Below are 25,427 nucleotides of genomic sequence, written 5' to 3' on the forward strand. Positions count from 1 at the left end.
ATGTCTAAAATAAAATTAATATATTTGTTTAACTTTTGAATAATATCGCGAAGGCCCTGTATATATTGATATAATTCGTAAATTTGGGAGTTGTATTGTTGTTAATTAGATACGAAGATCGACTTCAACCACCAAATTTCTTTTATGGATATCTATACTATTAAAGCAGAAGTACTCACTAGACTCAAATTGGACCATGATTTTGTTTTGGTACATTTTTCATTAAAAATGATTAGAGAATCACATAATTTAATTAAATTAACCTATAGTTACGATTTATCTAAATGACCATTATACCCCTTGCTCGACCACTTAATTACGATCAGGTCGGGACGCGGATCCTCTTTAACCTGGAAATAGAAGAAATAAAACTCGCGGATCTGTTTGTACTCCAGGTTTATAATATTCGGATCCTGTATGTTCTTTGGTTCAAGAATAATTATTCATGTTACCAAACAGAGGTATAATCCCTATAAATAAGAAAATTGCTATCTGAGTATTTAATGGCTTCAGTAATATCAAATATTAACTACTACCATACTTAATCCCTATAATTATTACAAATATTAATAATAATGAGAAATCTTTAATAATTATGGATTGTGACTTTGTTGCTTCCAAAATAATCAATAGATTAAATACGAAATTGTATATATGTGCAAACTTATTTAATTTGCTTTTATTGTGAGATATTTACGGAAACAAAAAATCAACTTAATACAATTAAATAAAAACAAATCATCATTTAGTTTAGATTTTTCAATATTTCCTTAATGAAATTATAGTAATTAATTATGATTAGTATATATGGAAAGAATAAAAAAAGTAGAAATTATATATATGTAAAGTTGTAAACTAGTTTACAGAAAATGTGTACTGTATATCCCACATCGACTAAATATTTTGGAATATATATGGTTCATAATCACTATAAATATATGACTAATATGTTTTGAGTACAAATGAGTAGGAATCTTGATTTATCAGGTATCCAAATTTAACAGTTTAATTTGGTTATATATTTGAGCATATTTAAACTTTTAAAAAGTAAAGATATTATAATATATTTACGTTTTTTAAAAAAGTTTAAGAGATTATAAATATTTAAATTTTTATAGAATGTTTAAATTATTATAAATATTTGATCTCCGTCGAAAGTTTAAAATATTATAACATATTTAAGTCTATAAAATATTTAAGTAATATTAATATTTTTACTCTTAAAATTTTTAAAATCTAAAAAAAGTTTGAGTTAAACCCGTTAAAACAGGTATTTTTATCAAACTATAAATTAAATTGGTTTTTTACAATTTTGTTAATATTAACTTTTAAATGATAACCAAAATTGAAATATCTCACACTAAAATTTAACAAGCAACTTCTCCTCTTTTGACAACAAACCAAAATAAAGAAAAACTCATCCTCTTACAAACCTACTATCCGATATTGTGGAGTGTTTATTCTCTTACAAAACTACTATCCAATATTGCGGTGTGTCTGTTTCCATGAAAATTATATTTTACAAACTACTTACTCTATTAGGATTTCCAATTTACTGTATAACTCCAAATATACAAATAAACATAAACAAAGAAAATAAGACAAAATAAAAAACTATATTACAAAAATACAAATTACAAAAAAAAAGTAATTAACAAATATATAATCATGTGCTGTAGCACGGGGTATCACCTAGTATAAATTATTACCACCACCTAAGTTGTTTATTAAAGTAAGAACCATAAAATTTTAGTGAGTACCAGCTAATTTGAACAATGATGAAAACTTTTTTTTTAATCAAACTAAGTGTTGTTTAATGATCAAATCATATCTATAAAAAAAATTAGTCAACTAATCAGAACCTTCACGTTTCTCTCCTTATGAAAACCTTCACATTTCTCTCCTAACGAAAACCCTATAAATACCCACTAAGCACTTAACATTTATCTCCACCAATCTCAAACAAACTTAAACTCACTACTACTTCTTGAGCCTTACAACTCCACAAACCAATGGCTTCAAGAGCCTCCCTTGCACTCTTCCTTTCTCTCAACCTTCTCTTTGTCACTTACACCTCTGCGGCTTGTCCTAAAGATTCCCTACAGCTCGGTGTTTGTGCCAATGTTCTCAAGCTAGTGGACCTAACATTGGGAAACCCACCTGTAAAGCCATGCTGCTCTCTTATCCAAGGTTTGGCTGACCTTGAGGCTGCAGTCTGCCTATGCACTTTGCTCAAGGTTAACATTCTTGGAATTAACCTTAACCTTCCCATCGATCTCAGCGTACTCCTCAATATTTGCGGTAAAAAAGCCCCAACGAACTTCCAGTGCGCGTAAGTTGAATACTTATAACATACCTATAAAATGAATGAATCATACAGTTTGATGAATTGTGGAACCTATTGTCTTATCTTCTTGTTTTCTTTTAAGGTTTTTTGTTTCTCTGTATTTTACTTGGATTATTGTTTATAAGGATCGTACGTTCTCATGCAATAATGGATTATCTGTAATCGGCAAGTTTGTACTCCGATCCCTTTATTTTATTTCGCCTGCAAGTGTATGTACTCCTTTGCTTTATTGTTTTGTAACTGTGCCGTTAAAATTTGATAAATAATTCACTTATTGCACTGTTCACTCTAACATTGCGTTCCAAACGCTTTACTTCAGATCGCCAGCTAAACTACCCTAGTTGCTAGGGGCTAGGGCTAACCATATGGTCCGTACTCGGTACACACTTATCTTATTAATATTGACCAATACACTCTCTCAATACTGTTTCAACGCTAAGCATAATGGCTCTTTAGAAACTCTGTCGCCAGTTTCTTTGCCTTTAACATCCTCTTCTTTTCCCTAACTGAAGCCACCCCTTTCCATTGTCCACCATCGTCTTCTTACAAACCATAGCCAACCCGAAGCGCTCCTGCCGTCGAGACATGCCCAAAAGATGTTTTGGAGCTTGGTGTTTGCGTTAACGCGCATAACTAGTTCAATGTGAGCATAGGTGCTTGTCTGGTTTAGCCGTGTTGCAGCCTCGTTGACGGTTTGGTTGACCTAGAATCTGAGGTTTGTCTTTGTACCGCGTTTACAGCTTATTGACGGTTTGGTTGACATTTTGATTGATTAATTCTGCATCAAAAAGCCATGCATGGTTTACAGTGTTTATAGCATCTAGCGATAGCGTACTCTGAAACTCTAAACGTGGTGGACAAGTCTAAACCCAAGAGTCGGTTAAACCTCAAAAAAACAAGATTAAATTAATTTTAGAATATTAATGTTTGATATGTGAACTAATTTTTGATATGTGAACTATGTATCGCTGTAGCGAGTTTCGATTATATATATATATATATATATATATATATATATATATATATATATATATATATATATATATATATATATATATATATATATATATATATATATATATATATATATATATATATATATATATATATATATATATATATATATATATATATATATATATATATATATATATATATATATATATATATATATATATATATATATATATATATATATATATATATATATATATATATATATATATATATATATATATATATATATATATATATATATATATATATATATATATATATATATATATATATATATATATATATATATATATATATATATATATATATATATATATATATATATATACAGATTATTAGGTTTTGTAAGATTCACAATCAAAATTAATTTGTAATGAGTAAATTGATCATTGTTTTTGATATAATATTTTTTAGACGTCATTGTCGATGTGAGATTTTCAACGCAAATGACTCTTTTAACTATTTTAGACTGAATTTCATAATAACATAACTCGTTATTCTTTTCTTTTGTTTCTAAATCATTTAAAAATTCTGACCCAATGAGAATCCAATAGAGACCGTTACATTTGTATATTTGAACTAATGTATAGCGAGTTTGGGTTATGATTAGTTAACGAATATTATGAAGTGTGAACCATGTTTTTTGGTAACAAAAAATATCTTATGAAAACCTAAGCATCATGTTTTTGGTATATAATACTACTGATTATGTGAATCAATTATTTGCACATCCCAAAAATATCTACGCCTTCAGAGAACATACATCAAAAGTTCAATTTCGTTTTCAGTTGATTATTGTTTTGATGTGTATGTAGTAAAATATTTACTACACTTTTACTTTTCTATTATTATTATTATTGTTATTATTATTATTTTTTGTCAAATACTTGATTCATTCTCATAAATTCAAGTACATGAAAGAAAATACAAAAATTCAAATTTGAAAGCAAAATTGCAACAAAGACAATCTCTAATGTCAAACAAAGATAGATTATATCGACAAATGATCCAAGAGAGCTTTGAGGCATTAGCTAAGAAGAAAATATCCTATGACAGGTCATGGTTTGTCGATAAATCTGTCACGAGAAGTTCGGTGGTAGACGGATTGGTCTCTGTCAAACAATGACTAGGTGATGTTGATAAGGTTGTCATGGCTAAGCTACTTGCCGGCTCAAAAAAAGACTACTTGAGGTAGTTCAAGAGCCATAACATTAAGCTCCATGTGCTTGCGAGTAAAGAAACTCTCCAATGAAGCTGTCGAATAAATATGCCAAAGGTAGGTGTCGAAGCGTAGCAGGTGGAGTCTCTAGCATAAGCTTTCACTACACAAAGCTTGCAGTCAACATGAAGGCTCGACGTGACTTGCAATTAATGCCCTTTAATCCTGAATTTATGGATATGCATGTAATGTGCTCGACCTTTAAATTGTATTCATTCCTTTTTTATGTTTTCCTCGTTTTAATCAAAATGATATAGAGGAAAAATAACTTCTTAATCTGGTCCGTAAGTATTGGATTTGTACATGCACACGCGTGCACCAGATTTGTAAATTCTGCTTTAAAAAAACCATGCATGGTCTATATATATATGTTTTTTTTGTGTGGATGTGGTCTATATATGTTTATAGCAACTATCATAGTGAAAAAGGTTATAATCCTCATTTAGAATAAGCAACGTACGTACTCTCAACTGTAAAGCTTAATTGCTTAATAAAGTTTTTTTACAAAAATGTGAACTGTTTTCCGTTGGTATCTTTGATTTAATAAGATCGACTGTCTAAACCCCAGAGCCGGTTAAACTTCTAACGAACAAGGGTAAATTAATTTTAGAATAGAAATATTTTATATGTGAACGTTATATAGCTGTCGCGAGTTTGGGTTGCGATTGTTATATATATTAAGTCTCGTTTCAATGTTTTTCTTTTTTTGAATTTTGATTTTTTTCGTTTGTTTTCAAACTATCTGACTCAATTAATTAACTCGTGAAGATTCAAAAAGAACAACTACTAGCACTAGCTCTTAAAACCTTACGTAATGTAATAACTTTTGATTTTTGTATCAGTATGAATTTATTCATATTATTTCTGTAATTTTTGTATTCGATTTTCTCTTTAATTTTTACACTCTGACCCGATGAGAACTAAAGACTTCTTTTTTAATATATGTGACTCGATGGAATTCAAAAGAACACCGATATGATACTCTATTGTTCGTAGTGAAAAATGTGAACTAAAGTTGTGGCGAGCTGTCTGGATTATGACTTGTTAACGAATATTATGAAGTGTGAAGCATGTTTTTTTGGTAACATGAAAAACACTAAGCATCAGATTTTTTTTGGTATTCTATTGGTTATGTCATATATTATTTGGTATACTTTGTTATGTCATATACTTTTGGTAAATGATCAAATCTTTGCACACATCACATATATATCGGGTCAACTTTTAAAAAGAAAAATATAGAGCAAGTTCAACTTCGTTTTCACTTGATTATTATTTTATAAATTGATTTTATGCCGTTGACAAAAAAAAATTGATTTTATGCCATTATTATCTGGATACAGAAATATATTATTTTATTCCTTTTGGAAGAAAATCTATAATATTTACTATACTAATCTTCTATTAACCGAAAGAATTTCATATGGGAAACACATATGAATCTCCTATAATCATATATGGTCACATAAAAACTATTGTGTTCATTAAGATTAAACTTCACCTTAATACACAAGAAAAAATTTCACCAAAATATTGTACTTGGTTTTAAACATTTTAACTATTTGAACCATATCAATATCTTTCACTTTTTATCATTTTTTTAAGAAATATACTATGTAGTTAATTGAAGAAAATTTCATGATATAAAAAATCAGATAATAAGAATAGACCTGACCGATAATTCTTTAGTAAAGAATGAGTTGGCATGATGATTATCGTATTGGTACTAGCCTGTCGAAGAAATTATCGATCTCTCCAATAGTCTATCTGTCTAAACAAGCTACTCACTGAAAAATAGCCTGAGAGATATTTAAAAAAGGTAACTTCAAACAAGATGATATTTTGGCTATTAACTTTTCAATGATGGATATCCACGTACCCTTGTAATTGTATTGCTGGAAATATTATAGATTGTTTTGAATTATTATACTCTTTAGAGATTACCAGCTAACTTTTACAATGATGAAAATTAAGTGTTCTTTAATAATCAAATCATATCTATAAAAAAAATAGTCAACTAATCCCCTATTAAAGACAAATTATCAATTAAACCTTCTCATTTCTCTCCTAATGAAATCCCTATAAATGCCCACGAAAACACTTAACATTTCTCTCCACAAATCTCAAACAACTATAAACTCACAAATACTTCTTGAGCCTTTTTAACTCCACAAACAAATGGCTCCAAGAACCTCCCTTGCAATCTTCCTTTCTCTCAACCTCCTCTTCATCACTTACACCTCTGCGGCTTGTCCTAGAGATTCCCTACAACTCGGTGTTTGTGCCAATGTTCTCAAGCTAGTGGACATAACATTGGGAAATCCACCTGTAACGCCATGCTGCTCTCTCATCCAAGGTTTGGCTGACCTTGAGGCTGCAGCCTGCCTTTGCACCTTGGTCAAGGTTAACGTTCTTGGAATCAACCTTAACCTTCCTATCGATCTCAGCGTACTCCTCAATGTTTGCGGTAGAACACCTCCAACGAACTTCCAATGCGTGTAAGTTGAATACTTATAACATACCTATAAAATGAATGAATCATACAGTTTGATGAATTGTGGAACCTATTGTCATCTTCTTGTTTATTTTAAGGTGGCTTTTTTTTTTGGGGTATTTTTCTTTTTGTTTGGTTAAAATGAACGTACGTACGTTCTCATGCAATAATGGATAATGGGGTTGTGTGTGTAATCGGCAAGTTGGTAATCCTTTGCTTCATTGTAACTTTTTCTTTCGAATTTGATTAATAAAAGTATCAATCACTGTCGTTGACGTTGTCTATATGTCTATCTTAAAAACCAAGGTGACATTATATACTATATCACTACGTACAAAACTTGTGTTTATTAGTATATCGTTGTAAGCATTAAGACATATTTTACATCAGACCATTGCTGATAAAAACACAAATTATCCTAATTAAGACAACATAATTCTGCAAAACTGGATAAACCAAACATATATCTGTCTTATACGCAAGTACGTACTCCTTTATTTTTTCGCCAGCAAGTACGTACTCCTTTGCTTTATCAAACACTACAACACAATGAGTTGTGTCTCTTCGTACTTGTGACTGGGATGAAACAACACAAACTGAAACGTCACGACCGAAATATTGCAACTTTGAATCTCAATTATCGACCATGACATTGCGTTTCAAGCGCTTTGCTTCAGATCGCCAGCTAAACTACCCTAGCTAGGGGCTAGGGCGAACACATGTTCAGTACACACTTATCCTATTAATATTGACCAATACACTCTTAATATCTTCACCAATCTCAAGCAAATAACTCCGCTATTATTTCGACATTTCCTTGCCTCTCTGGTTGTAAACCATCGTCTTCTTACAAACCATATATAGCCAACCCCAAGCGCTCCTGCCATCGAGACATGCCCAAAATATGCTTTGAAGCTCGGTATTTTTGTTAAATCGCCTAACTTGGTATTTTTCTTAAATCGCCTAAGCTTGTTGAATGTGACATTAGGACGGGTCCTTATCATCTGAGTTGTATTTAATGTATAACACCTAAATTACCTGAAAATAAAAATAAATAAATAATATAGGTGGAACCGTGGAAGGAACCGACCAAACAAAAAACAAACTCTAAAATTTATACATTTTCAACCATAAATTATGATTTAGGACTTTGCATCAGTTTCACAATTGCAGATACCTTGAACTAAGAATAAAATTAATAGTAAACCAATGAAAAGTATGTTAAATTTGGGTTTATATCGGGATTCTAACTAAAAACCAATTGATAATTAGTAGATTGGCCCTAATCCTTTATATATTAATGATAGTTTTATTAAACTTCAGATGTCGAACTTGGATTGTATTCCAACAATTTCCCCTTCAAACCAAGGACTACATATGAGATTTTAACACGCTTTCTCGAGATGATAACTCCATCTCGAACCGATCCCACTTGGACCGATAATAAACTTCTTCTTGGACCCCCATTACTTGGGTTAACATATATGTATCCACTTTTCTAGATCCACCAGAATTTTAATTTTGGGCTCTGATACCATGTTAAATTTGGGTTTATTTTGGGCTTCTAACTAAAAACCAATTGGCAAATAGTAGATTGACCCTAACACTTTATATAGTAATGATAGTTTTATCAAACTTCAGATGTGGGACTTGGATTGTATTCCAACAAGGTATAACAAAATTGGCATATTCAAGAGATCATGTTTTATAATCTTTTACAAGATGTGATTATATTCAATTTTTTGTTTTAATGTTTTATGTAAATGCTGGGTGAATTGGTAGGACGCGTAGAGGAGTTCTTTCATTTGAGCATCGAGGACTCACAATTGTACGTTCGTTATGATGACGTTTGTCTGCAATGTTTTGAATTTTTCCTACCAATTTATTCATAATTGTCCTGGGGTGGGGTTCGATCCACTGTTATGGCAATAATAGTATCATGAAAAAAATAAGAAAGTTGGCAATAACATCAAATTCTTAATTAAGCATTAAAAAGATTATACAAAAAGGTAAGTTAATTGAGTCTTAAGCATTAATAAGATTAGCCAAAAATGATGGTTTTTTTTGCCGATGAAGGCTTTGAACCAAGATATGAGCTAAGAGAGGAGCCCAAGATAGAAGATGATAATGAAGACAGCAGAGAGTCCTAGGAGTAGACTCACTGTTTGGACACCATATATCACCCTCGGGCGTTTTAGGAGAAACAAAATGAGATCAAAGGCCATGTAGAGTACAATAGTCAGGATGAAGAACCAAGAGAAGTCGGCGGCAGAGGCAACGGCGGAAAACTTGGAGGCGTCGAGAAGGCTAAGAAATCTTGCCGGAACAAATAGCATCAAAGTCCCAATCAGCCAGCGGATGCCGTCGTAAGACTCTTTAACAAAAGTTTTCCAGAGGTCGGTCACAGGGGCGGCGGCGGCGGCTTCATCCTCCTCTCCGTTTGAATCACCACAACATCCCGCTAAGCACCTTTGGGACCAAAACGCAGAAAAAAAAAACAAACTCTGAAATTTATATATTTTCAACCATAAATTATCACTTACGACTTTGCATCAGTTTCACAATTGCAAATACCTTAAACTAAGAGTAAAATAAATAGTAAATCAATAAGAAGGTATAACAAAATTGGCATATTTATAATCTTGTACAAGATGTGATTATATACTATTTTTTAAGTTTTATGTACATATTATCTTAAGATCCATTCTCAATATGTGTATTTGTGGTGGGATGTTGAAAATCTTCCAAAAAAAGTCTTCAAGAACTGAGTACGCTATTACGAAAAATTGAAGCTTGTATTCTTGATCCGGATTTGCTTATTGGCCCATGTAGTTTATGATACACTTTACCCTCACAATTAACTGATCGTAGCTAGTTAATTATAAAATTTCAAAATTTAGAAGTTTAAAATGAAAATAACTGTCAATACCACATCTAATTTTTTTATGAGATTTTCCCAAAACAAAAACTATTAACATTTTATCATACATATAAAAGACAAAATTAGTATATAAAAAAAATACATTATGGTGTAGCGTGTGGATTTTTTATCTACTAGAGGATTGTAACTTTAATCTGGTCCGTGAGTATTGGATTTGTTCAGACCAAAAGCCATCAGCCATATGTATGGGCAAGAGTGAGATTTCAGACACAAATGGTTTTTCTAACTATTTATCCTGATTAAATTTCATTAATTATATAACACAAACTTGTCACAGTTTTGTAAAAATTTCACATAGAATCGATACGATTATTTTTTCGTTGGCGGAATAATGAATTTATTTCAATTAGCATGTGTGTTATGTTTACATCAGAACTTGCAGATCCAGGAGTTAGCAGAACGTTAGAGGCGACAAAGCTTTGGATCGGTAGAGGTCGAAGTAAACATATAACAAGATCAATGTTTCTTTTAAGCTGGAACAATCGTTGTTCTTAACTGTAAATAACAAAAGTCACATTTTTTTTTCTGTTCTCTTCACACACATTGTGATTAACCACACAACTAAACCAAACACATACATACACACAACACACATATTCTGTATTGGTGACCTTTTAGTTTCAAGCCATGTCTCCTCCTTGTTGCTGTGCAAGATACCTCTCTCGGCGTTGCTTCTGGTTATTACAACAAAGGAGAAAAAACATTAAACAATTTTAATCACACTTTCTTGTCTTATGAAAAAAAACAAACAAACCCAGAGAAGAGTAATCTTATGAAAATAATAGCATTGCGTCGCACCCATTCATCTATTACAAGTCCTTCTCCAATTGGCTTTGGACCAACAACACCCTCTGATGCTTTCTTCCGTGCTTCATCTACAGCATCCGCTTCTGCTAATTGACTCTTCAATTTCTCCATCATCTTTTTGAGAGAAGGTAACAAGATTAAAGATCAGCTATATTTAGAAGTGTCTAAAGCAGTGAAATGATCCCAACTAGTTCACAAATGATGGCGACAACAAAAAAACGGAAGAAGAAAGACTCACGGGGTTAGAGCTTTCAGGATCCAAGAATACCACACGCATTACTTGCTCCTCAGAGACATGCTCTTTTTGCTCCTCAAACTGCAAACACACACACACAAAAGTCTCAAATCTATCTTCTCTTTTAGATTCTGACCAATAGTTATTACCATTGTCACTTACCAGCTCAGGCATATAATCCGTTGGGACTTTCATCTTTAGGCTCATAATTTTAAACTTAACCCCGCTCTTTTGTTCCACCGGCCTTTCACTATTCTCAGGAGGCTCAACAAACTTGAAAACTAACAAGAAGTAGTAACAGTCAACGCATAATCCTCGGGGGCCAATGCTAGAAATACCAATTGATCAAAATAGATAGAAACAAATACCAGTTGCGATAATTTCTTCCCCAGGAGCAAGAATAGCACCAGCTGGGCGCATAAAGCAACTCTTTGGCTCCGTTGTTTGAAACTGAAGAAACCGACCGAATCAGCAGAGACTTAAAAAAAGGAACGATGGCAACTACCATAATCAAAAACTTGATCCAGAACAAACCTTAAAAGCTACATGAGACTTGCTCGTATTCTTAATCTTAATAGCACTCCTGACTTGCTTCCCAGGCTCATCTTCAAACAAAGTTCATAAACTTAAATCAGTAAATCTTTTAAACTAATTTGCAGAAACACCATCCAACGACCTGAAAGAACTACCTCAANATCTCGGCGTTGCTTCTGGTTATATTACAACAAAGGAGAAAAAACATTAAACAATTATAATCACACTTTCTTGTCTTATGAAAAAAAAAAAAAAAAAAAAAANTTTAAACTAATTTGCAGAAACACCATCCAACGACCTGAAAGAACTACCTCAATTACAATCTCATTGTAAACTAGAGTGAATCTTGAAATTGACAAAGAATTTGCTCAATGGCTTTACACAGTTTATAGTAACCTTATCAATCTGTATCTGTAAATATATATTTTTTTTCCAGTAAGCAGACAATTACAAAGGTCAACATCATCATCCTCAATATATATTATCCAATTTCATATGGATTCCAAGAAAAAGAAAATGCTAAAACCCAGTCAAGTCCATATCACACTATGATCCAAAAACAAATCAGTCAAATTCGAGTGAGAATCATAAAATCCGCTAATTCAATTAATTTAATGGAGATTGAGATTAGAGTAGTAATCAATATATATAGAACTCACAGGGGAAGTAGAGTTTTGCAGAAGGATCAAGCTTCAATCGGCGTTTCGTAGGAAGAAGCGATCTAGCGACAGATGACATAGAAGGGATCGTGGCGGCGGCGGATTGATGATGGTTTTGTTGACCTAATCCTTCGACTACAGGAGGTCCGTGGTATTGAAAATGGCGTGTTTGATGAATGTAATTTTGATTTAGATGAGACGACGAAGGAGTAGTCATGGATGAGGAGGTTGCTTGAGCGTTGTTGGAGTTTCGAAAGGGGAGTTTGAATTTTCCCCAACGTCGACCATCGGAATCTGATTTCTCCTCCGTTAAGGCCATCGGAGAATCGGGGAAAGCTTCAAAGTAGATTTGATTGGGTTTTTAGTGTTTTTTTTTTAATTAAAAGAGAAGACGAAGAAGATGTAAAACAACGCAGAATGAAATAGCGTTTATTACGATCGCGTTTTCTGATTCGTTTTATGGTTTGGTTTGTGGCGATTGCGTTATGAATGAAACGGTTAGGTTTATAGTATAAGCTTATCGTCTAATGTATTGTAGTGGTTAGTAAGATACGGTTAATAATGCAATCGTAAAATAAAAAAGGACGTTTGAGATTTAATTACTACTGGAAAGTGGAAATGTATTTTGATGACATCATTTTTCTTAGTTGAAGATAAAAAATTTATTTCGTATCCCAAATTAATATTATATATAGATTATGATAATGTTTTTAAACTGAGTTAAATCATAGTCCAGGGCCACAATTGTAGAAACAGTTACATGTGTACTTGCCAGAGGTTGGTGGCGTCTCAACACAAACTCCGTTGCCACTTAACTTCTTGAAACACTCTTCTCTGCACTTTGCCAATAAACATTGTGTTCCCGGCTCTAGTACTTTCCTGCATCTCTTTTGTGCCTCAGTTTTTGGAGCAATCGTTATTACTGCCAACCAATATAGTAAGTAAGTATATAAAAAAAACTCATTTGTACGTACATTGTCATATTAGATCGTTGATCATATACGAATTAATAAAGTTAATTTACCTGAGAGGAGAACTAGAAAAACCATGAAATAAGAAAACAATTGCTTGTTCATGGTGCGAGATTTTTTATTAATATTTGAATAATGTTTGAGAAAGAAATCGAGTGAATGTGAATTTTTATTATGTTATTCATGAGCTCATGGCCAACACTTATATACAATCCTCTAGCTAGCTCTCGGTCAACACTTGTGTGATATACTATTAAGGAAGAAGGAGATGATTGTCTAGAGAGTAGAGATTGATTCAAAGGCTTGACCATATCTCATGAATATTTGAAGATGACCGAGACAAGTTTTGACTGCCTTCCCACCTGTGTAAATGTGTAATAGAAATAGAAGGAGTCTCACAATATATCATCAAATAAAAGGGCTGAAAAAAGTTGTTGACTACTCCAACCCTTTAAAAAAACAAAGGGCAATTAGTTGTTGTTGATAACATATGTATATGATATTATTAATTACTACTAGGTTAGCGCACATGAGAATTCAACAATATTTAAATTATAAATAATCTCATATTCTTTTTTATAATAAATATTATTAGTTTATTAAAAATAAAATCTTTGGGTGTGATTAATGACAAAAACAAAGTGGTACAAGTGGTACAACTTTAAATTTTTACCAACCACAAAAACTTAACTAAAAACCTTATTAAAAACTTTACACTCAGCTTTTTTGTACAACTTTTATGTACAGCTCTTTTTTACAATTTTACACTATTCCGTAAAAACTTACAGTTTTACAACTTCAGCTTACAGTTTTTTTGTACAGCTTTAAATACGTTACCAATCAAACATATCATGTTTAACAATTTTCTGCATAAAAAACCCTCAAATCTATTTTTTTTTTCGTTAACCCACAATCATCAGAAAATGTAAATCAATTATACAAAGTTAAAAATAATTTAAACGAATATTAGATAGTATTTGTGTTTGATTTCATATTACGTTTTTTTCAAACTCAAAAAAATCAAATTGGATTATTTTTCGTTTAGTCATGTTTTGATATATAACCTGATTTAATTTGATGCACCTCCAACAATTATATATATCATAATCCATTAAAAGATTCCAAGTTGGAGTGTCGAAAATAAAAGATTCCAAGTTGGAGTTTATTAAAAATCCAAAAATATCATATGCAAACATTACGTATCATCACCGTTATTAAAACAAAGAAATAATATAAGCATTTCTTATACTCTATAGTTTCTAATATTAAATTACTGACTTACAGTATTCACAAAGTATAATGAAAATGTTTTGATTTGTGATAAACAAACCATTTTCTTCATAGCTTCTCTTCAATATGTACATCAGAGACTTTACAGAGAAGTACACAAAGTAGGCAAAAAAGGATAATTACAAAAAAAAAAAAAAATATTCACAAAATGTTCAAACTCAAAAGCATAACAAACACACAGTTAAGAAACGTTTCAGATCAGATCTAACAAGAACCCCAACAGCTCAGAAACATGACAGTCCTTAAAGATTCCTCCGCCTGCCTCAGCTTCTCACTCGCCGCTAAACCAAATCGTCTCGATTCAAGATCGCCTTTATTAAGTCTTCTCACCGATGACGACGACGAAGACGAAGACGAAAGTGAACTCTGCGGCGACGAGACTGATTCTTTGACGGAAGATCTTAAAGCCGTCGCATCACCGCCGCTCTCCTTCATCAACTTACCGGAAAACTGGCTAATCACTCTGTTCATTTAAAAATTTCTGATCCTTTAGATTTTGTTTTTTTTTCTCTGCTAATTTATTATGGCTTTTCAGATTCCGAAGAGAGAGTTTTATTGTTCTTAAGAAGAAGTGAGAGGTGTTTCTGTTTAAATAGAGGGGACAAAGTAAGTGAGTGAGCCATATGATTTAGGAGAAACTACCGGCTGAGTCGGTATTAAACCGGAGGCTCGACGAATCTTGAGATTACTATTGGATAAAGTGACTGACAAGTGGCGGTTAAGAGAAGGTTCGCGACATGTGGTGGGATATGATCGAAGATGAATCTATGGATATTTTTTATTACTTTCTCTTTACTTTATTGTCCTTTTTTTGATAAAGAAATTAAAATATCTACATATGTCGTTTTTTTCTGATGGATAATTATGAATTATGATAATTACGATGTTTTTCACTTTGACGACGAAGTTAGTTGTTTCATTAATCGTTTCAAGATAAGTAGATAACGTTTATTTTTGTTTTGCTTCAGGGTTGTCTATTGTAAATTCCTTTTTTTTTTTTTTTTTTCTGATAAGGTTGTCTACTCGAGTTTTTGACCAAGTTTTCTTTTCTATATTTGTATTTCAATTTTCAATCATGCTTTTTCTTCAACACGACTTCATAGTTTATAGTTTTATGCTCAATTTTAAAATATTTAATATTACGTTTGAAATCATTTGGAAACTCGAAAGTGTTAGGATATAATAATGTTATTAAATACGGTCGTTTTCATGTCATTTTTTTTTGTATTGTACATTTGTAGTTTGTACTACGTACATGATCAAAAGAGTAAACTATGAATACGTAAAGATGGAAGATTAAAAAAACAAATGGATTTTGGGTGGTGTGTGATATTGTGCTAATTGCTAAAGGGACAAGCTTGTCTGCCACTAAGTTGTTTTGCCTTCATGTATACACTACTTGAACCTCGGCAAAAAAAAGTTTGAACCATTGTTGTAAGCCATGCATGCACCAAGTTCTTCATTCGTGTATCCATTGTTACCAACAGAGAGTCTAAAGCTTACCCCCTAACATTTCATACAATCAAGCCTAGCCTATATATCAATAGAATTACTACCTTAGTAATTAGACTTTATTCATACATTTGGTGGTGGTGGCTTCTGTTTTTGGTCGTGATGGTGATGGCAGTATATAAAGCTAGGTGAAGTACGCTAGTTGTCACAAAGTCGAGTATCGTCTCTGAAAAGTGAATTTCATCCGAAAGGTTCCCATCTTTTTTTTTTTTTTTTTTAATATAAAGATTCCATATACGTTTTTATTATTATTTGCTAAGCCTCCAACATATGCTAGCCAGAAAGTATCACCCATTCTAAATAATTTTATTTTTTTGGCCAAGATTTGCAAAGTCTCCATGTAATACCGACTTCGCAACAGTGAACACTCTTGAGAGGAAATGTGGGGATTATAATGGATCAATCGCCGAGCTTTAATTGTGTAGGTCCATATATAACTCGTAGCATAAATTAGCATTTCCGTTTCTGGCTACGACATCTTAACCACATATTTGTTTTTCTTTTAGTTGAACCCACAAAAAAAACGACGACAGGATTCCATTTATCTCAGAACAGAAATTTGAAATATGGCATGACCGACATAGTCAAAGCGAAAGAACATAACCCGAAATTAGCCCTATCCACAAATAAACAAATACTTTCTAAATTTATTTTATAGGATTTTATTAATTTTAAAAAAGCACATGCAAGTTAACAAATAAATTATATATTTTATACATACATACTAATATTACAATATATTATTTAATGCTTTATCATTTATCCTATAAATAAAAAGTCACTTAATCAATTATGTTATGACATGCGACAATTTTATCCAAAAATAAATAATAATTATGTGAAACAATAAATCTATTTGTTGGTAAAAAAATTAAAGTGAAAGTTTACAGGATTAAAGCATAATTGTTAAACTTCCCACGATCACATTATCACTCTAAAAAGAAAATCAAAAATAAATTAGAGGATAATTAGCCTCCATAATTGATATGTTGATATGCTCAAATTTATCTTAGAGTTACTCTCTCAAATTAAGAGGTCACTGCAGTACTTAGGGGTCGAATTCCACAAAGACTCAAGATCAAACACAATAAATTATAGAGTTTTATGATTACGCTAAACAGAATAATTTGAATTAAAATAAACAATGCAAAATATTAAATAAAAACTATGTAAATTCAGATGATCAAAAAGCTAGGCCCAGAGAATTTCTCAGGAAATTACAAAATATTAAATCAATAATTAAATTAGGATTCAAACAATTAAAATCAGATCTAGAACTCTAATCAATTTTGTTAAATAAATCAGTTCTCACTGCAAATATTATCTAAATTTAAAACCAAAAAATCCAAATCTCTTTGTAAAATTCTAGGTTAAAAATCAGCTTTAAAAACAAGTTTAGATTGTTCACAAAATTACTAAATCAAATCTCTTTGCAAGAAGTAATTTTGCTCATCAAAAGGTTTTATCATGAATAATCAATTATATTCTCATATCAATCAATAATCCTAAGATCTAAATCCAGATGGCTAACCAAAGATCTAACATTAAGAACAACTTATGATGAAGATCTAGAAAGATAAAGAATCATAAATAAACATATCTAATAATTCATAAAATCCCTGTGAAAAAACCCTAAACCTAACAAGCAAACTACTCAGACATAATCAATGAAGAACAAAACATAATTCTGAATAATAAACAAATGAGATTAAAAGAGTAAAGAGGGAGTTCACGAATTCTTCTCTCAAAGTAGTTCAGAGCTCTCTCCCAAAAGCTCTCAAAATCTCACAGGTTTGCAGAAAATAAAACTTGCTAGAATAAAACTTCAGGGTTTACAAAACCCAAAAACACTATATATATGTCCTAAAACACGTCAAAGACTAATGATGCAAATATGGAAAACTTCGGGCAACTTTGTAAAACTTCCAATTTTGAAGTCTTGTGTCGGATCAGCTTGGTGTCGACCGATGCTCCATTGGTGTCGGTCGTTGCTCTTCATAGGATCAGACTCCAAATTGATCTCCTCCGATTAAATGCTCCAAAACGATCCAAATTGCTTTGTTTCGTTCCATTCGTGCCAAAATCCTAGATAACCTGTAAAGACTCAAAGACAACTTAGAAACAAATGAAAAGACTCAAAAAACACACTTATATCATGGTTAAAAACCGTAAAAACTATGATATATCAATAATCCCACGATCTCTTCTATTCAAACTGTTGACAGCGACGTCGTCAAAGCTATATATATGTATCTCATTGATCATCTTTCTGTTGTAGATGTTAGTTTTATTTTTAAAAGTTGAGGCTAAACTCATTTAGGAGTAAGGCATGCTTCGTAAGATAACAACATATAATAAATTCCAAAATTTTGTTATTAACGCCGACAATCTCCGATGAGTTCATCATATAAGGCATATAGCCTCTGGTATGTTACGTATCTTTTATTTTATTCACTGTTTTTATATGATTATATTGTTTCTTTTTTTCTCAAATTTTTGTTTTCTGTCTTATATGTATGTTTAATATACTTTTGTTTTATAGACCACACTGCTATAAAGGCAAAATTGATGAATAGAAGAGGAGACGCAAACAGAGATGAAGACTTGCGCAAGAGCAGCACCCGTGGCAAAGGCTGAAGACGAAGTAGAACATCAAGACGCAAATGATATCATCTTTATATTGAATCAACTTCACCCCGGTAAAAATTTGTGGCTATGACCTTGAATTTTAATCTAATGGTTTTAAGTTTGTATTGATCGTCTTTCAATATTAAACGTAAGTTTGTCTTTTATAGATTACGTATAGTATATTATATAAAGCATTGAAGTTGGAAGCTAATTCTTAATATTTGGAAGATTATATATTAATTTTTTTTTGTTAAAAAAACAAATATATACAACTACAATTTTCTTACTGTATCATTTGCCAGAACCAACTATAGTTTTCCCCACTTGATTATATACAAACTAAATTTTCATATATTTTGATAAACTTTAGCATATCATTATTTTTTCTGTGCATAGCACCGGATATAATACTAGTTATATATATTTTTGGACAATCATTTAATACTTTATCAAAAAATTATAAACGAAGGATATTATAATGAATCACTAATAATATCAAGTTCACAAAATTGTTTGTTTGTTTTTTTTACTTTTATAACTCAGAGTAAATTCTAGAACAGTGGGGAGCGGGGGGTCGAAGTACATGAAAACGTGTTGGCGTCCCAAACCCATCTCCTTACCACTACAAACCCTGTACACAAATTGTTTTGTTTTGCTGAAGATTTGGTTGGGTTAATTGGTTCAAGCCAAAGAACAAATCTCCCATGTCACATAATTATTTCATTGTGCTATTAAACTTTTAAATGTTAAAAAAATACAAATTTTTAAGAGTTTTGAAATAAATTTATAGTTTAGTTCAGATGATTGCAATTATAGACATGCATTACAAAATATTAGATATATGAACTTTTGCGCAAAGAGTTAGAAAATCCACACTAATTGTAAAGCAGGTAACCTCAATATTTTCACTTCTTTAGTACACAACACAAATTAACTAATTGTATTAATGATAGGCAAATAACATTAACTCCCATACCTGGAAATGATTTAATTTTAGTTTTCGTTTAATTGACCAAAAATCAGATTTATGAAAATTTAACCCACAAACCTGCCATATAAATTAATTGGATAAGCAAATCGTTTGAATGAAAAATGGGGTTCTTATTTATTGTTAGTTTGCTAATTCTTAGTGTTGAAAATAGCATAAACTTAGTGTTATGTATGTTATATTTTTTCTTTTTACATAGTGTTATTTGTATTAAAAAAATCTGTGTTATCTTTTTTTTTTGACTTTTTTAAAAAATATAATCTTATAAGATTATTTATAACTTAAAAGAGTTTTGAAAATATAACGATTATTTATAAATATTTATTTTTATTTGATAAACAAATACATTTTTGGTGAAAAGGTTATATATAATTATATATCCTCCACAAAGATTCAATCTTTTGGCACAATCAATATCTATCTCTCATTTAGAGAATCCATAGATATATAAGAGATATATCACAAATAATGTAATTATTAACTAAATGAAAACAATAGAATTACTACTATCCAGTTCACTTTAGAGCTGGAACGTTCATATATTCAAACAAAACCGGTTTAATTTCGCCGGTTTACCTTCCGGCACAGATAACAGCCACGATGCACGTTCTCAACACCGGAGTTCGATTCTCCGCCGTTAAATTCTCACCGGTATTCAATCCTTCCCCTTCACCTCTCAGCAGACGATACTTCATCGTAAGGTCTCTCCCTCTCTCTCCTGCCTCAAATTGATTACTTCTCCATCTCTGTAACACATTCCTAATCTCTGTAATCGTTTTTGATGTGTGTCTCTCTGCAGAGCTAATCTTCCGTTTCCGAAGCATCAAGCTAAGTATCATAAGGAGCTTGAGGTCGCCATTGATGCTGTTGATAGAGCTTGTCGTCTCTGTGTTGATGTAAGCTAATTTTTTAACTCCATTGTTTCTCAATTCTCAGATTGGTGTCGTCTATTAAAGTTTGTTTTTTTTTTTACCATTGTTAGGTCAAAAGATCGCTTTTTTCTTCTAAAGAGAAGATTGTTGAGAAGAATGATCAAACTCCAGTTACAATTGCTGACTTTGGAGTGCAAGCTTTAATCAGCTTAGGTAAGATAAATGAGTCCCACTAGTTTAGGCTTTTCTTGATTGTAGAATCAATGGTTTTAGTGATGTATGTAGTGAATTTGTGCAAAAGAACACTGCTTTCATGAAACTCTGATTTCAATTTTGAATCTTGTCTTTGCTTATTTTTAATTTGTAGAGCTATCGAAACAGTTTCCTTCAATACCTTTGGTGGCTGAAGAGGACTCTCATTTCGTACGTGCTAATAACCTCGTAAGCTCTGTGGTAAGTGAAGTCAAATCAAAAACGAGCATTGGAGACAATGAGTTGTCTGATGCTGATGTACTAGAAGCAATTGACAGAGGTGGAAAAGATGCCTATGCGTTTTGCAACAAACCAGCTACTTATTGGGTACATGTTACATTTTAGCATGATATATGAATGTGTCTCTAAATTCCATTTGTTACTGTCTTACATATCGTCTTCTAGTCATTAGCTATATGTTGTCAACGTTGTCCCCTGTTCATCTTAAGGTATAAGATATTTACCATCCACAGTCGATTGTCATTGTTGAAGTTTGTAAATCTTGGAATGTCAGACTTGAACTGAGGAATGGGTAATACTCGATTTTTGTTTCCCCCCCCCCCCCCCNAAGCACTAACATAGAAAATGATGCACATATTTTTTGTTCCTAGATGATATGATACTTTTCATTATACTGTCCATGCTGTCTGCAACTCACTTCCTTTGATTTTCTGCAGGTTTTGGATCCAATTGATGGCACAAAGGCGTTTCTTAAAGGAGATGAGGGTTTATATGTGGTATGTCTCATAACCCTGTCATTTTTCGTTTTCTTTCAGTGTCTTAAAAAGTTTCGTATGAGAGTTACAGAAACCATTTTGTGGGATTGATAATTTGAAATATCCTCAAAAACCTGTTTGCTATGCTCAAAGCACTACGAATAAGTTCTGAGCCATGGACAAGATAAATATCTCTCATAAGCATATGTATGAGTTGGATATGAGATTTCATGTTGTTTTGTTCTGTTTCTGAGATCTCAGGTAGGATTGGCCCTTGTTGTAGATAATGAAATCGTGCTAGGAGTTATGGGCTGTCCAAACTGGCCAGGAGTTTTATCAGATAAATCCACCGGAACTCTAATGATCTCGCATATTGGCTGTGGAACGTGGAGCAAGGGGTTACAAAATATCTCTGGCAAAGTAAGCGGTGATTGGACAAGATGTTTTGTTGATGCCTCCGTTTTAGTGAACAAAGCAAGGTTTTGTATACAAGAAAGCGACAACTGGGAATCACTTCCTCTCTCTGGTTTCTTCGCTGCAAAAACAGTTTCAGATGACTTACAGCATAATGATATTATTCTGGTGCCCACATGTAATGGAAGGTATCTATCTACTAACTATCTCTATACTACTTAAAACACACTAAAGTTCTTCATCCAACAAAAAGTAGAAATGAACGATTTTACCTCTTTAGTTTATAATCTACGAGTTGCTTGTATGCAAATTATAACATATCCTAATCAGTAAACTTTTCTTATTTGTGCGTACAGTTTGTGCAAGTATATGGTAGTAGCTTCTGGTAGAGCAGCAGTTTTCCTTTTCCGAGCCAAAACTCAGAGAACAATAAAGGTACTCAGATTGTTTGATTCTGATCTATGCACATCAACTTTTTTTCTTATTTTGTTGTATATATACGAGTATTTCTCATTCTTTAGAGATTGTCTTAAAAACATGTAGGCTTGGGATCATGCTATTGGGATGATATGTGTTCATGAAGCTGGAGGAAAGGTTGGTGAAAATCTTTATACACTGTCACAAAGCCATTCTTGTTACCAGACAAATAAACATAGTTTGCTCTGTCTGGCCCTTTAAACATGATTCCTTTATGAACTTTGGAATCTAACAAAGCCTAACCTTTTTCAATCTGATGATCATGATCTCTCTGTTTGAGTTTGAATACTTGGGTCCTGTTTCGTGGCCGAAGCTTCTTGAGACATCTGACTCTCGTATTGTATCTCCCCTCAGGTAACAGATTGGGAAGGAGGTGAAATCAATTTGGAGGAAGATCAATCTGAAAGAAGGGTCATTTTCCCTGGGGGTGGTATTCTAGTTAGCAACGGAAGTTTACATAATCAGCTTCTTGAGATGACATCTTCTGCTTCGCCAGCTCTTTGATTCATCACTATGCTCTTATACACTTGTGAAATTATTTTTATGGTCCTGAGATTATTCTTACACAGATAATGTAAACTGTGACTAGAGAGAGACGGGTTTGTAACTTCAAATTAGTCTCCATTCTTGTGATATGATGATCAAAATTCAAAAGCTGTAAATATGCAAATCTTGTACCGTAAGCAGAAAAAAAATACAATCATATATATAATAGCAGAGTTTTCTCTCATTAAAAGAGCATCTGCATCAGCAAAAATTAACAAATTTGTTGGGCTTTATATAAGCCCAAATAATATAATTTTTTTAAATTTCACTAATATAAGCCCAAATATAATTTTTAAAAATCCACATAAACCCATCTGAATAGAAAATAGCTGGAGAAAAATATTGTCGTCTACCACATAATCTCTCCGGGAACCGTCGGATTCACGATTCGGCTTCTCTGGAATTTTTCTTCATCAAAGTCCCATGGCTGGGTAAATCCTTATTCCTTTATATTTCGGTCTGGATTTTGGCTTGGTAATGTTCTTTTTCGTTGAGTCTCAAACCCTAACTATGATTCTTCATGATTGCAATTTTGTAGTAGAAAATAAAAGTTCTGGGATCATCACTTCAGTAGGTAAACCATGATATTCGTCTCAAAATTTAATTTTGTTGGTTGGATTTATGTTCATGTTCTTCGTTTTCAGTTTATTTGTTTGGAACTTTTTGGTTATAGTAAGATCATTTTAGTTTGGTTTATGTTTTGGTCTAATATTGGTTGTGGTTTGGTCTGAATCATGTTGTTTGTGTCCGTCTCTGTTTTCCAAAACTTGATCAGTTATTTTAATTTTGTTGGTTGGATTTATGTTCATATTCTTCGTTTTCAGTTTATATATTTGTTTTGAACTTTTTGGTTATATTAAAATCAGCTCAGTTTGATTTCTGTTTAGGTCTGACTTTGGTTGTAGTTTGGTCTGAATCATGCTTTTGTGTCTATCTCCTTTTTCTAACCCTTACCAATTGGTTTGTTATTTTCTTTGCTTTGATCTGTAGAACGATAGCTCAGCAACATGGCATCAAGATCAACAAACCATAATCAAGAAGGATAATGAATTTATGGGGACAAACCGTCTTTTTCTCGATGAACATGTTAACCTTCTTACATGTTTTCATGTATTTGTAATCTTCTTACATGTTTTATGTTCTTAGTAGCTAAATGATCATAGTTTCAGTGCTCAGTAATCCATGTTTTCATCCCATCAGCCTATGCCTTTCAATTCTGTAATGTTTTACGTGAAGGCGTAATCTTCAATGTTGGAGGGTTTGAAGTTGGTCGATGCACAAGGCTGTGCAAGATCATTCGTTTCCTTTCTGCGACGACAATGGCTGAAATTGTTGATACATCGGGTAGATTACATTTGAAAGAAATGGTTTATTTGCTTCAACGCCTACTGCTACTCCACCAGAATCATGCTGTCAAACGACTACTGCTACTCCTTTCTGTGGAGAAGAAAAATATGGTGACCATCACTTTGAAGCTAGAATTGTGTTTGTGGCCTCTGTTTTTTTACTCAAACTCTGTTTTGTTTGTTATTCATACACTTTCATTTTCTAAATAAACTTCACATTTTTAATAAAATAAACAAATGAATATTAGCGATGTTTAAACATACATGCTTCGAGTTTCTTTAATATATAAATTCCAAATTTTAATATACATGCATGAGTTCATAAAGTTTTTTTCCCTGCACCCTTGGGACGAAAATAAAACATAAAACACAAGCTCTTAAAACATAAACACAACCAACATAACGTAACTTAGCTTCTCCTAAAAACTTTTGTTTTCTCGGATGGGTTTCATCAGTATATGATCTAAACGTTTAGTAGCTAAGGAGTAAGGACTATTAAATTTACACTCATTGAATATTATTAATAAATATAAATAATAACATCAAGGAATAAGGAAGTCCAAAAACTAAATGTAACCAACAAAAATGAAGGACTCCAAACGACTACGACCAAATATAAATAAATAGAAACTGTAACACAAAGAGAAACAATATGAAACTATCAGCTATACTATGCAAAGATCCAATGAAATCATCGTCACCATCAGAAGGCCAAATACCTATTCAAACCAAATCATCATACACATCCCTTACACTCCAAACGGTGGAAGCTCTACAACACCAACCTTGAGAAGCAACCTGCACTATCTTCTCTCATATCATGAAATAGTAGAAAACATCACAACAAGAATAACGACAAGGTTCCTCCAATTCATCAAGGTTTCCCCTTTCCGATTTCTCCTGATTGCAATTTTGAAGTACGAAACAAAAATACAAATTTTTCATTCCATTGTAGAATGTTTTTATAATCACTTAATTGGTACCCAGAGGAGGACCCATTTATATGCCAAACAGCTTCAAACTGAATTTGGGGAGAGGATGAAAAGGAGCTGTTCATCTGATTCCCTTGAAGCGACTATGCTATTGTCTTTCTCTTAGTCATCAACCTTCTTCTCCGATCGTCAACCTCCGTCTAGCTTTCTTCGGCAGTTTCTTCATCTGT

At 32.3% G+C, this 25,427-nt stretch overlaps 7 protein-coding genes and 1 long non-coding RNA gene across 8 annotated transcripts; 4 read left to right on the plus strand and 4 right to left on the minus strand.

Moving 5' to 3' along the window:
- LOC104738446 (putative lipid-binding protein AIR1) lies at positions 1,956–2,621 on the plus strand. Its single transcript, XM_010458622.2, has one exon. It carries the CDS (start codon positions 2,013–2,015, stop codon positions 2,334–2,336), a length of 324 nt encoding a protein of 107 aa, XP_010456924.1. The 5' UTR covers positions 1,956–2,012; the 3' UTR covers positions 2,337–2,621.
- LOC104738447 (putative lipid-binding protein AIR1) lies at positions 6,712–7,342 on the plus strand. The gene has a single exon (XM_010458623.2). It carries the CDS (start codon positions 6,762–6,764, stop codon positions 7,083–7,085), a length of 324 nt encoding a protein of 107 aa, XP_010456925.1. The 5' UTR covers positions 6,712–6,761; the 3' UTR covers positions 7,086–7,342.
- Positions 10,459–12,649, minus strand: LOC104737370 (vesicle-associated protein 4-3). Its single transcript, XM_010457538.1, has 7 exons — positions 12,254–12,649; positions 11,595–11,665; positions 11,429–11,510; positions 11,223–11,341; positions 11,064–11,141; positions 10,817–10,939; positions 10,459–10,692 (listed from the first exon to the last, which is right to left on the minus strand). The coding sequence occupies exons 1-7, from the start codon at positions 12,570–12,572 to the stop codon at positions 10,639–10,641; spliced, it is 846 nt and encodes a 281-aa protein (XP_010455840.1). The 5' UTR covers positions 12,573–12,649; the 3' UTR covers positions 10,459–10,638.
- LOC109128402 (putative defensin-like protein 165) lies at positions 12,979–13,380 on the minus strand. The gene is made up of 2 exons (XM_019234618.1): positions 13,278–13,380; positions 12,979–13,175 (listed from the first exon to the last, which is right to left on the minus strand). Exons 1-2 carry the CDS (start codon positions 13,327–13,329, stop codon positions 12,979–12,981), a joined length of 249 nt encoding a protein of 82 aa, XP_019090163.1. The 5' UTR covers positions 13,330–13,380.
- LOC109128424 lies at positions 14,520–15,080 on the minus strand. The gene has a single exon (XM_019234693.1). It carries the CDS (start codon positions 14,983–14,985, stop codon positions 14,719–14,721), a length of 267 nt encoding a protein of 88 aa, XP_019090238.1. The 5' UTR covers positions 14,986–15,080; the 3' UTR covers positions 14,520–14,718.
- Positions 14,522–15,253, minus strand: LOC109128425. Its single transcript, XM_019234694.1, is given in 2 exon segments — positions 14,522–15,213; positions 15,215–15,253. Coding segments are annotated over 2 exon segments (150 nt in total). The 3' UTR covers positions 14,522–15,102.
- Positions 20,108–23,043, plus strand: LOC104737371 (putative PAP-specific phosphatase, mitochondrial). The gene is made up of 9 exons (XM_010457539.2): positions 20,108–20,343; positions 20,442–20,538; positions 20,625–20,727; positions 20,882–21,093; positions 21,444–21,503; positions 21,744–22,084; positions 22,253–22,331; positions 22,440–22,490; positions 22,728–23,043. Exons 1-9 carry the CDS (start codon positions 20,243–20,245, stop codon positions 22,875–22,877), a joined length of 1,194 nt encoding a protein of 397 aa, XP_010455841.1. The 5' UTR covers positions 20,108–20,242; the 3' UTR covers positions 22,878–23,043.
- On the plus strand, positions 23,258–24,098 carry LOC104737372. Its single transcript, XR_759723.2, has 3 exons — positions 23,258–23,350; positions 23,458–23,493; positions 23,910–24,098. It is a non-coding gene; the product is annotated as an uncharacterized LOC104737372 (long non-coding RNA).

This window comes from Camelina sativa, chromosome 13 (genome assembly GCF_000633955.1).
Source record: "Camelina sativa cultivar DH55 chromosome 13, Cs, whole genome shotgun sequence".
In the NCBI taxonomy this organism is placed as follows: domain Eukaryota; kingdom Viridiplantae; phylum Streptophyta; class Magnoliopsida; order Brassicales; family Brassicaceae; genus Camelina; species Camelina sativa.

Bases quoted from the DNA above. Each gene is read 5' to 3' on its own strand.
- LOC104737371 (XM_010457539.2), top strand. From the start codon at position 20,243: ATGCACGTTCTCAACACCGGAGTTCGATTCTCCGCCGTTAAATTCTCA. The intron at 20,539-20,624 runs GTAAGCTAATTT...TACCATTGTTAG, and splicing joins CTTGTCGTCTCTGTGTTGAT to GTCAAAAGATCGCTTTTTTC. The intron at 22,332-22,439 runs GTACTCAGATTG...AAAAACATGTAG, and splicing joins AAACTCAGAGAACAATAAAG to GCTTGGGATCATGCTATTGG.
- LOC109128424 (XM_019234693.1), bottom strand. From the start codon at position 14,985: ATGAACAGAGTGATTAGCCAGTTTTCCGGTAAGTTGATGAAGGAGAGC.
- LOC109128402 (XM_019234618.1), bottom strand. From the start codon at position 13,329: ATGAACAAGCAATTGTTTTCTTATTTCATGGTTTTTCTAGTTCTCCTC. The intron at 13,176-13,277 runs GTAAATTAACTT...ATTGGTTGGCAG, and splicing joins TTTTCTAGTTCTCCTCTCAG to TAATAACGATTGCTCCAAAA.
- LOC104738447 (XM_010458623.2), top strand. From the start codon at position 6,762: ATGGCTCCAAGAACCTCCCTTGCAATCTTCCTTTCTCTCAACCTCCTC.
- LOC104737370 (XM_010457538.1), bottom strand. From the start codon at position 12,572: ATGGCCTTAACGGAGGAGAAATCAGATTCCGATGGTCGACGTTGGGGA. The intron at 11,342-11,428 runs GTATTTGTTTCT...ACTTCTTGTTAG, and splicing joins GGAAGAAATTATCGCAACTG to TTTTCAAGTTTGTTGAGCCT. The intron at 10,693-10,816 runs GTGCGACGCAAT...TGTAATAACCAG, and splicing joins GACTTGTAATAGATGAATGG to AAGCAACGCCGAGAGAGGTA.
- LOC104738446 (XM_010458622.2), top strand. From the start codon at position 2,013: ATGGCTTCAAGAGCCTCCCTTGCACTCTTCCTTTCTCTCAACCTTCTC.